Source organism: Selaginella moellendorffii, unplaced genomic scaffold (genome assembly GCF_000143415.4).
Source record: "Selaginella moellendorffii unplaced genomic scaffold, v1.0 SELMOscaffold_42, whole genome shotgun sequence".
In the NCBI taxonomy this organism is placed as follows: Eukaryota; Viridiplantae; Streptophyta; class Lycopodiopsida; order Selaginellales; family Selaginellaceae; genus Selaginella; species Selaginella moellendorffii.
Window position 1 is genome coordinate 1,317,368 of NW_003314303.1, and position 12,636 is coordinate 1,330,003.

The window sequence follows — 12,636 nt, forward strand, 5'->3', positions numbered from 1 at the left end:
TTATAACAACGTATTGCTATGAAGTACAGTTGAATTCTTTATAAAAAACATTTTCATCCAAAGTAAGTCATCAAACTTGCTAAGTTTTAACACAACGAATTAAGTGAATTCTCTAACAATATAGAGAATTAAAAATTGTCTACATATAGAGTGTTAACTTTTGTTTGGAAATGAAGTGTGTCTATAATCTATATATCTATGCCGACCTCTGCTGAGATCCAGCCCATGCTCACCACATTTTTCGAAAGAAGAAACCGGTGACTATCCTCAGTGACATTCCTACCACTGCGGCAACGAAAAGCAACAGGACTCACAGCTGAGTTCCTTAAACACCCACTTACTATAATGCTTCGTCAACTTCTGCAAAGCATTTGACACAGTTCCTTGCCACAACACCAAGTGAAGTTCCCGGGGCTCCTTTATCTCCCACACTGTTCAGGATGGTGTGTTCACAGGGCATGTTGTATGGTAGCTTCGCTACTAGTGTTGGCGCAGCTATTGATTCCAGCGCTTTTATCCTGCACTTGAAACCATCAACAAAAACCCTGACCTCGGAAAAGCTCTTGATATTTTCTTGACTTCAAGAAAAGCGAAGGCGCTATGCAAAGTGATATCCAAACCGAATGCCTAGAGATTGTCTTACCCTTCAACCAGATCTGCAGCTAGAGAGCGCCCCAAGAAGGATTCGGTTTAGGGTGTCTCTCTCCAAACTCCACTAGATTGGGGCTCTCTTGATCTGACCCAGCATTGATTTTTCTCCTGGGAAATGCGAGGACATGGATCTTTGGAGACGTACCTTGAGAAGCCATAGGCGGGAGAGTCTTGCGAAGTCACTGAATGACTCGTTGACTTTGGAGATGGGTTGCGTAAAGTATATATATATTCCACCACACAAACTTTTGTTTGAATTGATGCGAAAACGAATATAGCGCTCAAGAATCCTAGAGTCGGAAGGTAACGAGCTCGGGATCAATGCCGGCGGGCGCCGTGCTGCCCTGGCCTGGATCGTGTGCCAGCTGCTTGGCAATCGCCATAGCGGTGCCCAGGTAATCTTTGTGCTGCTGGAGCAGTGGGAGTTTGGTCCATTCCTTGTGTAATGTGGCCTTGGCGGTGGTGTTGATGCTGTTCTTCTCCTCGTATTTCCAGTTCCCAGTCTGCCACTCGAATTCGTAGAGGGGGAGAAAGCGCTGGCCATAGTCCGCCACGAACTCTATGGCGCACAGCAAGAAATGGAACTCTTCCTTGGAGAGGAAGTATGCGAAGTTCAAGCGCGTCCATCCAGGTTTGACACCGCTATATCCCTGTGAGAAAAAAAAAAAGTTCTTTCCTCGTTAGAAAAAAGCTCCTTGGCGAAACCTTCTATTGTTTTGCTTCTCAACCTCTTGAATTGCTGCTCGAAATTTCAGGGAAAGCTCATCACTGACTTTGAGAAGCGAGTGGCCGTAAGGACCAGCACACGAGCACCCTCCTCTCGACTGGATCCCAAACAAATCGTTGAGGAGCTTGGCTACAAACCGGCCTTGCAGCACGGTTTGCTGGATTCCACGGTTGGAATCAGTGGTCCGGACGAGGAACGAGACGATTGCTGCTCGTTTCACTTGCGTGTTCCCGAGCACCACTATCTTTCGGTTCTTGGACAACCTTTTCAACGCGGTGGTGATGAAGTTGTGCTCTCTCGACTCGATGAGACGGTATCCTATTTCTTCTTGGACAGTGAAGACAATCCCGGCTTTTATCCGCTGGAGTATGGAAGGTGTTCCAGCGTCTTCTCGGCTTTCAATGTCCTCCAGGTAGAGTGTGTCCTGGTATGAGTTTGTTTAGTGTTGGTTTTCTTTTTTCTTTCGCTGGAAAGGGAACTGACCTCTTTGTTGTAGTTGACGAAGTCTACCACTCCTCCGCCTGTTGTCGACGGTGCGTGATCCTTGAGCTTGTAGAGCTTTTTGTTCATGCAAAGCAGGCCCGGTGTTCCTGGCCCTCCGACATACTTGTGTGGACTCAGCATCACAGCATCGTATCCATCAGCTTTTCGCGATCGCATGTTGATCTTCACATATGGACCGCTGTTGATCAGATTCGGCAAGTAAGCTTCTTTTCGTCCTTGTTAAAAGATCTCGTCTTACTTACCAGCTTGCAAAATCAAAACATGCTAATGTTCCATGTTTGTGTAGAAGGCGAGCGATGGCTCTAGTGTCCACTAAAACTCCCGTGACATTACTACAAGCTGAGAAGGAGCCCAGCTTTGGACGATCTGCGTGCTTGGGATTTTGCAGCTCCTCTTCGAGGTACTTCATGTCAATCAATCCATCCTCGGTCATTGGAACTTGAATAACCTGTGGTTTAAACAGCTGACAGATTGAAAGAAACGAAAAAGTCCAACCTCGGCAAGACTTTGGCTCCAGGGAAGAATGTTGGAATGATGTTCGTATGGGCCCATGAACACCAGCCATCTCGTCCTGTCATCGATCGCTGCCACGGCTGACTCTCTCATTTGGGGCGGCACAGACAAGCCCAAAAGTTCGTGGAGCTTTTTCACAGCTGCAGTGGTTCCAGAGCCGCAGAAAAAGAGAGCATTGTCCTCGGTTCCTCCCAGGGACTCCTTGACATAACTCGTAGCCAGTTTCACCATCCGGGTGGTCTTCTCTCCGACGTAGCTGTCCTCGGCATGCATGTTCCCTGAAACAGAATGCAGCGGGTCCAGATATGCAGAAGAGAATTCACGGCTTCACTCACCGTAGGACGGCATGACGTGCTTGATGAGGAAGTTTTCTATATAGAACAAGCAGCGGCCAGAGGCAGTGTAATCGGCATAAGTGAGAAGCCTGCTGCCGAATGGTGTGGAGATTTGGAGCTGGGAGCCGATGATCTGGGATCTGAGCCAGACACACTTTTGCTCATCGTCAAAGGGGCTGAAGAACTTGAAAGGATTGGGCTTGAAGTCTGGCTGCCAATCCTCCTTGATGCTGGGAGTTATGTTGCTGGCCTTGAAAGCTGACTTTGAAGCAAAGCACCTCATTGTCTTATTGGTGAGCACTCTCTTACTTTGCTTATGATACGTTTGCTACCTATAACTTTTAATGAATTTTGTGGTAGTAGGATCTTATTACTCGTAATATTTGTAATTCATTTTTACTACTAATTACTGTAAGTTATTATATTTGTAATACAAAACTGCTTTAGATAGTTTCACTGCCTATAAGTATGGTATGAAATGCTTTAGTCCTAATATGGTAAGGAAATAACATGTTTTGTCAAGCTTGACAAATTCTAAGAGACTTATCACCTAAGTGGGTTCTTAGTCTTTTGTTGACCATTGCAAATCCCACTTGATTACTTTCAAATATCTATAAGGTCAACAAAATACTAGGAATTCATACTATTCAAATCTAAGAATGTTATATTAAAGATTTTTAACCAATTGGAAAAGGGATGCATTTTTATTCATAAATTCTTTCTTTTTATATTTTAACCCCTATAAATTGTCTTTCAAATCATTCTTTTAGTTATTTATAATCCATCATGCTTCCTTATAAGCTTCCTTGTAAATAGAAGTTGAAAATTGTAACTCTCTCAAGAACCCCACTCTCTTAACACCCTACCTCTTGGGTCGAGCTCATCCAAAAGCAAATTAAATTTGCCAAATGTCAATTTTAATATATAGTGTGATAAATCAAGTTTGTAAACAAAAGTTAAAAGTCATAACCCTTCCAAGAGCCTCACTTTCTTTACACTCTACCCTTCAAATCGAGCCTACTTAGAGGCAAATTAAACTTGCCAAATGTCAATTTCAATATATGGTATGACATACTATACTTTTGGAACCCCCCAAAGGCCCCCCCCCCCCCCACCCCCCCCTGGGGGACGATCACTTTGGGCTTTCACCCAACTGCCTGTATTAGTATTCGGACTCGGACTCGGTCTCGGTCCCGGTTTCAGACTCGGACCTCGGTCTCGGTTCCATCTCGACTCCATCTTGGACTCCATCTCAGACTCCATCTCGGGTCCATCTCGGACTCCATTTTGGGTCCATCTCAAACTCCATCTCAGACTCCATCTCGGGTTCATCTCGAACTCTTCCACGTGTTATGTGTTAGTCCTTTTTGGGTCTCTTTTTAGAGCCTCGCTTATTGTTCACTTCGTGCTCATTTCTCGAGCACTTTGTTGGGAGTTCCATGTAAGCAACCAAAGAGAACGACTCGAGAGATGATCCATAGGGTTCAAATATAGAAGGAAAGGGCCCATGAACAAGAGTGCACCCCCTTTTCCAATCGGTTAAGGGTCTTGGGATACTTAAGGTTAAGCGTCCTTGGATTTGAATAGTACTGGGCTGGGTGACCTCCCAGGAAGTCCAAACTTAGGAGCTTACATTTCATATCAGAGCGGTCTCAGGTCCGACTCTGTTGGTTGGATTGGGGAATCACACCACATGTTAATTGACATCTGGCTTCTGTTCACGAGGGCGTGAACTTGTAAGGAAGCATGGTGGATTGTAAGCAACCAAAGAGAACGACTCGAGAGACGATCCATAGAGTTCAAATATAGAGGGAAAGGCATGAACAAGAGTGCACCCCCTTTTCCAATCGATTAAGGGTTTTGGGATACTTGGGGTTAAGCGTCCTTGGGTTTGAATAGTACTGGGCTGGGTCTCTCGACCTATCAAATCAGAGCTTTTAGTCCAAACATGTTACGCTCGTTTGGCTTTTGCTTCAGCCACTACCACATGGCACCTTTCCGGCTCCACTTTGGGGCCTAGGGATTTTGTGTCTCACAACTCCACCACCCATAGACGAAGTTCGATGTCCTCATCAAATGGTAAACCCTTTTATAAAGTAACACTCGCAGGTATTACCATTTCCATCCTTGGCACCCAGCCAATATTTATTTATGGTTTGACCCCGAAGGCTCACTATGCCTTGTCCATCCTCTAAGGAGCATAGTCTCTCCAACCTAGAGACTCACTCAACCACTTGGGGTGGTTTGCTCCCTTTTATTGGTTCAGTTCTCGCTAAATCCGTTAGAGACACCCTCTCTAACTCAATTTCACTACTCATTCTTGAGTAGTCTTAAATTCCATTGACCTAACCTTTGCACTTTGGAACTTTCAACTTTAACTTCTCAAAGTCAATGTCCTAGGTGTCTCCGACACCTTACGTTGCACATGGTGCAACTCCACTTCCCTATCCTAGGAAGTTCTTTACTTGAGGGTACTATCATCCTCTCTTCGATATCGTGCCACCTTTGGCACTAAGTTCCAGTTATCATAATTGGTGTTAGAGCTGCCCACGGCCCTATTATTTGGCTACCTTACCACTCCCCCTTTTGGAGCATCCACTTTTGCCAAATTGGAGCGGTTGGGAATCCATCCTTGGGGAAATATTGCCTTTCCCATAATCTGTTAGCACCCAACACGTTAGTGTTCTCAGCCTAACTTTGTCATTTGGTTTCTTTCCCATGATTCCCATGGCTCTTTTTTTAGCCACTAGTCTTTTGCTCCTATCCTTGGTTGTTGCACCCAGCAACATAGGACCGCTACCTCCCTTTTCGAGGTTTCCTTTCGGTTCCATGGCAAACACTTTGTTTTGCCAAGTCCTAAGCGTATTGACCCCTAGCACGTCTCTTTAACATTTTCTGCCGCGGGTTCTATCCACAGCTCAACTTTTTGAGACCCTCCCTTGGATCTCTTATAGAGGCTACTTTCCTCAGATTTATTATGCAATAGCATTAATATAGTTCATTTCCCTTAGGTGTTCTTCCCACTTGGTCACCTTGACCAAGCCACACCATTATCAATAGTTCAAATCAATGCTTTGAATTAGAAACCTTGTTCCTTAACCTCATAAGGACCTCATCCTTTTTTAGCCGTACGATCACCTAGTGGTCTAATCTGGACACCTTAAAAGGTTTGCCAATAGGTACTAGGTTTTCCAGACCTTTAACTTGTTGACCATGACCCCGGGGGCATCCCCCACACTTAGCGATGTGCCCAAGCTAGCCCTTCCGGCCAAGGGTCCATAGCAACTGAGACTAGGTGTCCCCATCTCATTCACCACGTCCTTGGTGCCACTCGCACCAAAGTGTTCAAGTTAAATATGCCGAGCCACACTAAGCAATCTAACCGTGTATCACGACTCCAGGGCATCCCCCACTCGGTGGTGTGCCCAAGCCAATCTCCGCACTGAGAGTCCATGACCACTGAAAAATGAGTGTCCTCATATTCCAAACCATCACCACGCCCTAGTGATTTGGGACTCGAACCCAAGCACTAAAGGGTCGGGACTCGAACCCAACCTCCGTATATGCATCTATAGACAACATCACCCAGGATGCCTGGCGTGACTCTCCATGCCAGTGCACCAACTTTTACTCAAAGCATGCTATAGATCACAACTTAGGAACCTAGTTCCTTCACACTGCCAAGTCCTCTCACTTGACACGTCTGTGATCATGCATGGACTCCTCCATGCTTGGCCCCATGGCCCACCCTTTTTAAAGTTATCACCTTCAACTAGGGTATTTGTTCCCCCGACTTGCCAATCTCGCTTGGCAAGTCCTCCGACCACCATAACATGGTTCCTGCATAAGCGTGAAAGTCCTTAACTATCGACTTTCGTTCAAATCCCTCTCTTTGAACACTTGGGAACTACTCCCTTAACTTTGATAGCCTTGCCTCATGGCAAGCTTCAAGACCACACTTCTACTGCACCACTCCAATTTCATGCATTCCATGAACCATTTACACTTGGCCCTTCTAGGTACTAGCTACCTAGAATCGTCTTTGGGAACCTTGAAGGAACTTTGTCCCTTAGCTTGTTAAGGCCTCCCTTTTCGCAAGCTTTCTAGTTGCCATATAGTTTAATATGGACAATTCTATATTTTAGACTTTCCATGGCATCACGGTTGCTAACAACAACACCCTCGAGCCCCCACTTGATTCTCCACTCCCAGCTAGCATAACCAACCTTGGTCATGCCTTTCGATTCCTATGGTTCGGTTCCATCCCCTTACTACTTGCTTTTGGCTTCACACCTTTCCTTCGGTCATTCTCCTCTAGATTAGGAGGATAGTTTTGCACTTTTTATCATGCCTTAGCAAGTATTCTTAGGGATGAACCTACCTGATAGCCTAGGGAGTGGTTCCTCAATCCAGGTATGCTCACCTTATAATCCCACACACCGAGATTAATGTTGCTGCTCATGGGCCTTCACTAGCCTTGCCAAAATTCCATTTTTGGCTTTGTCCAATTTGGGTAGACAGTCTTCTCCCGTCTCCGCAACCTTGGACATTTGGATAGCACCTTTTATCCATCATTCGCTAGGGACTTAGTCCCTTGGGCTTTATCTATTGCCCTTGCGACACTAAACACCACCTCTTGGTGTTCCAGAGTGTTTGGGTGTCCCAATAATAGTCTCCTTGACAATGAGCATTTCCTTTTACGACATTGACTCACTATATCGCAACATAAGCAATTTATCACCTATAAGGGTATATCTAACTTCCTTATGCTATTAAAAAGTCTTGGGTAGCTACCTTCTACCTGTTTAACCAATTATCTTTGCACCTCTTGCTTAGTTGCCCCCTAATTGTCAAGTCCTACCACTCATTGTTTGGTGCTTCCACACCTCCAACATTATCTGGGTCACCACACTCCAATCGCATGCCTTCCAGCTTAAGCCATGCCATTCCCGCTTCCGTTGGGATTCCCTTGGCAAGAGGTTCTTATGAACCCACCATCATAACCTCAAGGTATCACACCTTGGCACATTTGGTGTCTCCACACCATCGGCCCTACGAGCCTATCCTTATGACACTACTTATTAGTGTCTAGGTCTTTGCCAAGACCAATATAATTGTTTCTCATGCTAACTATCTGTTAATACCGCACTATAGTGTTTGCACCCAATTATGGGCCAAAGTTGCTTTCTTCTGGGAACATCTTTCCCACAACTTTAGTATGGCACATTCTGCCATCAATGAGATACCCACTGTACTCATACTTGGATCTTATGATCCTCCCCATACCTCATGGGGCAACATACACCTCAGTCCAAATGCTTCTACCAATCCTTTAGGACCATTCCTTGACTCCACTTGAGTCATCAAGCATTTTGGACTTTGCTAATCCCCCGAAATATAAGGTCTTACTTTTGAGGTGCTAACTCACTGGAATATAACTTTTTATATTCAGGTCCTGCTCACAAGGACCATCTTTGCAAGTGTTACTCCAACACTTGATTTGTTCTCTTGGGGCAACCTTTTGCCCCTTAGGACCACTTGTCCATGTGATGAGAACACCAACTCATCCTCTGAGTACACCCCCAACTCCTTGGGTTGTTCCAGCATTTATTAGAGGTAGCTCCGGCTACCATTTCAAGGACTTATATCCTCTTCTGTATTTGACTTCCCATGGTCATCAATTCTAGTCTCAAAGTTGTGAACACTAGCCTCAACTATATGAGGGTAATCTTGTAACTCCTTTATTGTTTTGGAGTCTGCATATTTCCCGTGATCCCAACTGTAGTTGTTTACCACAACTACTTCAGCCAGTTTGCTAAGTCAAACGCTCATCTGGATCACATCCTCAGCTCTCTAAGGAAATCCTTATACTGTTCCCAAGATGCCAAAGTCGTTCCCTTACTGGCCCTTTTCTATCCACCACATCATGCCCAAGTTCACGCATGAACTTGAGTGGAGAGCCATGTCCTCTCGACATGCTATTCCTCAAGGATAGGCCCACTCCTAGGACCTTCTGATGCCAACATCAATGGTGATATACATGAGCACCAATAAAAGTCGGACTAAGGAACAGCTCCAATACCAAGTTGTAAGCGACTAAATTTTCTATTCTACTTTAGTCACTTAACCACACCTCTGACCACTTGGAGGAGTCTCATTCACAACCTCCTTAAGTCCAATTCAGGACTTGGGACTTGTTAGTCCCGAGAATGGCATCTATGCCACTCAACCCTTGCACTTGGTCCAAGTGCTCCACGTGTCCAGTCCCAAGACCGACACCCAAAGTTACCACTGACATATCGGCCTGTTACGCTAAGGCCATGCCCATTCACCTTTGCCGCACTGGTGGTCTAATACCACTTGCATCACAATCCTATCTCTCCAAGATTGGGCCGTCCGTTCACAAGTGGTCATCCCAAATCCACTCCTTAGCATCCTTAGAATGCCCACAGACATGGGGAATAGCCTTCCCCAACATCCTTTTGTCAGTTCCTACCAAGTCCCTTTTTCATCCATGGCCATGTTCACCAACACTGCCACTAGATCAAGGCCCACAGGCCCGGCCACTAAGTCCTATTGTCCTCTGGGACTTCCTCGCCATGTAACCGTATCTGTAGTCATTACACTAGAGGATTGCTCCTCCTCCTTTCCCCCATTTGGGACTTCGAGACAACATTTTGGAACACCGTGGCCCTACGCGAGCCCCGTGGGTACTCTCCCCGCCTTCCGCCTTTAGGTGCTCTAGCCATGGGCTTAGAACGAGGTTCCGTTGAGCCACACCAGGTATCCAAGTAGGTAGTGCCACCCACACTTGGATTGGGAGCATCGGCCAGTTGATCTCCCGGGGGATGGGGAGGCAGCTCATCATCTATGCACCAAGGTTCCCCCCTTGGGGGGCCGTATTCCCTTTAGTTTTGGACTTCCCCGGGGTCAGTTCATCCCCCAACCCGGGGTTTAGCCTTCCTGGGCCAAAATAGCCTTTCCTGGGCCAAAATGGCCTTTCCTGGCCAAAAAAGTTCCCTTAGGGTCCAACCCCCCCACTTTCCCTTTTATATTTTTGGAACCCCCGGGAGGCCCCCCCCCCCCCCCCCCCCAGGGGATGATCGCTTTGGGCTTTCACCCAACTGCCTATATTAGTATTCAGACTCGGACTCGGTCTTGGTCCCGGTTTCGGACTAGGACTTGGTCTTGGTCTTGGTCTCGGTCTCGGTTCCATCTCGGACTCCATCCTGGGTCCATCTTGGACTCCATCTCGGACTCCATCTCGGGTCCATCTCGGACTCTTCCACGTGTCATGTGTTAGTCCTTTTTGGGTCCCTTTTTAGAGCCTCGCTTATTGCTTGCTTCGTGCTCATTCCTCAAGCACTTTGTTGGGAGTTCCACTCCCGCTCTCAACCTATCAAGTCAGAGCTTTTAGTCCAAACGTGTTACGCTCGTTTGGCTTTCGCTTCAGCCACTACCACATGGCACCCTTCTGGCTCCACTTTGGGGCCTAGGGATTTTGTGTCTCACACACCCCACCCCTCAAGTTGAGCCCATATAAAGGTAAACTAAACTTGCTAACTATCAATGTCAACATGTGGTGTGAAATCAATTTCAACACCGATTAGAAAAAGGGGTACCATTTTATTCACCTTCTATATTTGAATCGTCTTTTAAGTTATTCTCTTTAGTTGTTTACAATTTACCATATTTCCTTGTAAGCTTCCTCATGAATGGAAGTTGAGATTTGTACCTCTCCCGAGAGGCCTGCTCCCTCATGAATGAAAGTCAAGAGCTATAGCTCTTCTGAGAGGCTCGGTCTCTTGACACCCTACCCCTCAAATCGAGTCCACTCGAAGGCAAACTGAATTTACCAAATATCAATCTCAACATGTAATGTGATTCATTTTGCCAATGAATAAAGTCAAACTTAAAATCTCTTTTAAATCGTTCTCTTTAGTTATTTATAATCCACCATGCTTCCTTGTAAGCTTCCTTATGAATGGAAGTCGAGAGCTATAACTCTCCCGAAAGGCTCGGTCCCTCATGAATGAAAGTCTAAGAGTTGTAAATTTCTTGAGAGGCCCAGTCTCTTGACACTCTACCCTTCATATCGAGTCCATCCAGAGGCAAACTGAATTTACCAAATATCAATCTTAACATGTAGTGTGATTCCTCTCGCTAATCAATAGAATCAAACCTAAAATCTCTCTAATACCTACCAAATATCAATCTCAACATGTGGTGTGATTCCAATCAAGTCAAACTTGAAATCCCTCTAATATCTAGTAAATGTCAATCTCAACATGTAGTGTGATTCCTCTCACCAACCAACAAAGTCAAACATGAAATCTTTTTAATACCAAATGTAAACTCTTGAATTTAAACTTTTAAAAGGTCCACTACTTTAACATTATTCAACCTAAAGATAATGAACCTTAAATATCTTAAAACTATTAACTGCACTTTTATTCATAAGCCCTTTTCCCTCTATATTTGAACCTAAAATTCATCTCTCAAATAGTTCTCTATAATTGATTACAAAGACAAAATGTTATAAGAAATCTTTTGCAAACTTACCTTGTTTTTAATGAAGTGGCTACCTTGAATGCACTCTATGTCCTCTTCAACCATCACAAATATCTTTCTTTAGTGCACCATGTGAGGAAAATGTCTTCACAAGTGTTTCTATCTTATTTAGGTGTGATATAGAAAAACCTAATGAAGAATTATCTTTGGGAAAGACAAGATATGTCCAGGGAATGGTCCTTGGAATGCCAAATTTCCTGAGAAGAAGACACTCGAGAGTTTTAAGAATTTCGAGACTTTTGGACAGACTTTGAATGGGAAAGTCAAGACAACACAAGAAAGAAATTAAACAATATTTTACACTATTAATCTCCTACAAATCTAAGATCTTACCGTGTTACAGTAGCTGAAAGTCCAAGTCCAACTTGGAGAGCTATAAATCTTACCCAAGTTTTCAAGAGAAAGGAGAACTAATATATTATTATGGATGTCGGATGGAAGGATTTGAGTGTGAGTGCGAGCAATGGACGAGTGTTGCTGGAGAGTATGTGCGGCTATGCCCAGAGCGGCCAAATCACGGCGATCATGGGTCCTTCGGGATCCGGAAAGTCCACCTTGCTCGATGCACTTACTGGTATAGTTTTCCAAGATTGATTTGGGTTTGGGCAATAGATTAAAGCTCGAGATTCTTGCATTGTCGTTCATCACAGGGAGATTGGCCAAGAACGCAAGGCGAGAAGGATCCATTTTTGTGAATGGGAATCTCCAGACGAACATGAGGCATGGGACTGCGGTGTGTATAAACATTTGATTCTGTGATTCTCAAACTTTCTGTCATAGCCCTATGTGAAACAAGAAGATGTTTTGCTAGGAACACTCACTGTCTTGGAGACAATCACTTACTCTGCTCAATTGAGGCTGCCTCACTCACTGCCCCAAAGCCAAAAGATGGAGATGGTTGAGAGTGTGATCACTGAGATGGGGCTTGGAGATTGCAAGTATACAGTGGTGGGAGGTTGGTTCTCGCGTGGATTGAGCGGAGGGGAGAAACGAAGAGTGAGCATTGCTCTGGAGATTCTAACTCAACCATCTCTTTTGTTCATGGACGAACCAACCAGTGGTTTAGACAGGTGAACATTTATATGATTTTTAAGTCTGGTTTATCATAATTTTTATTTGATGTTTTTCTTTGCAGTGCATCCGCGTTTTATGTGATTAAAACAATTAAGAACCTCGCTACTTCAAAACGCACTGTTATTATGTCAATTCACCAGCCAAGTAGCGAAGTGTTTGAGCAGTTTGATAACCTTTGCCTACTATCTCAGGGAGCACTTGTATATTTTGGAGATGCCATGGAAGCTAGCACGGTACTTTTCTCAAATTTCATATTCTTTA

The 12,636-nt window shown here is 44.8% G+C and overlaps 2 protein-coding genes across 2 annotated transcripts in view; one reads left to right on the plus strand and one right to left on the minus strand.

Moving 5' to 3' along the window:
* Positions 1–941: 941 nt before the first annotated feature.
* Positions 942–2,668, minus strand: LOC9636184 (probable cysteine desulfurase). The gene is made up of 5 exons (XM_024684709.1): positions 2,378–2,668; positions 2,125–2,330; positions 1,862–2,060; positions 1,380–1,802; positions 942–1,301 (listed from the first exon to the last, which is right to left on the minus strand). Exons 1-5 carry the CDS (start codon positions 2,666–2,668, stop codon positions 942–944), a joined length of 1,479 nt encoding a protein of 492 aa, XP_024540477.1.
* A 9,056-nt stretch (positions 2,669–11,724) lies between these two features.
* The window catches only part of LOC9636185 (ABC transporter G family member 15), a 4,561-nt gene continuing 3,649 nt past the window's right edge, over positions 11,725–12,636 (plus strand). The window contains exons 1-4 of the mRNA XM_024684710.1: positions 11,725–11,875; positions 11,952–12,034; positions 12,082–12,371; positions 12,437–12,608. Coding sequence (XP_024540478.1) covers positions 11,725–11,875; positions 11,952–12,034; positions 12,082–12,371; positions 12,437–12,608 — 696 coding nt within the window. The remainder of the gene's footprint in view (positions 11,876–11,951; positions 12,035–12,081; positions 12,372–12,436; positions 12,609–12,636) is intronic.

Bases quoted from the DNA above. Each gene is read 5' to 3' on its own strand.
- LOC9636184 (XM_024684709.1), bottom strand. From the start codon at position 2,668: ATGCATGCCGAGGACAGCTACGTCGGAGAGAAGACCACCCGGATGGTG. The intron at 2,331-2,377 runs GTTGGACTTTTT...TTTAAACCACAG, and splicing joins GGAGCCAAAGTCTTGCCGAG to GTTATTCAAGTTCCAATGAC. The intron at 1,302-1,379 runs GTTGAGAAGCAA...TTTTTCTCACAG, and splicing joins TTCGAGCAGCAATTCAAGAG to GGATATAGCGGTGTCAAACC.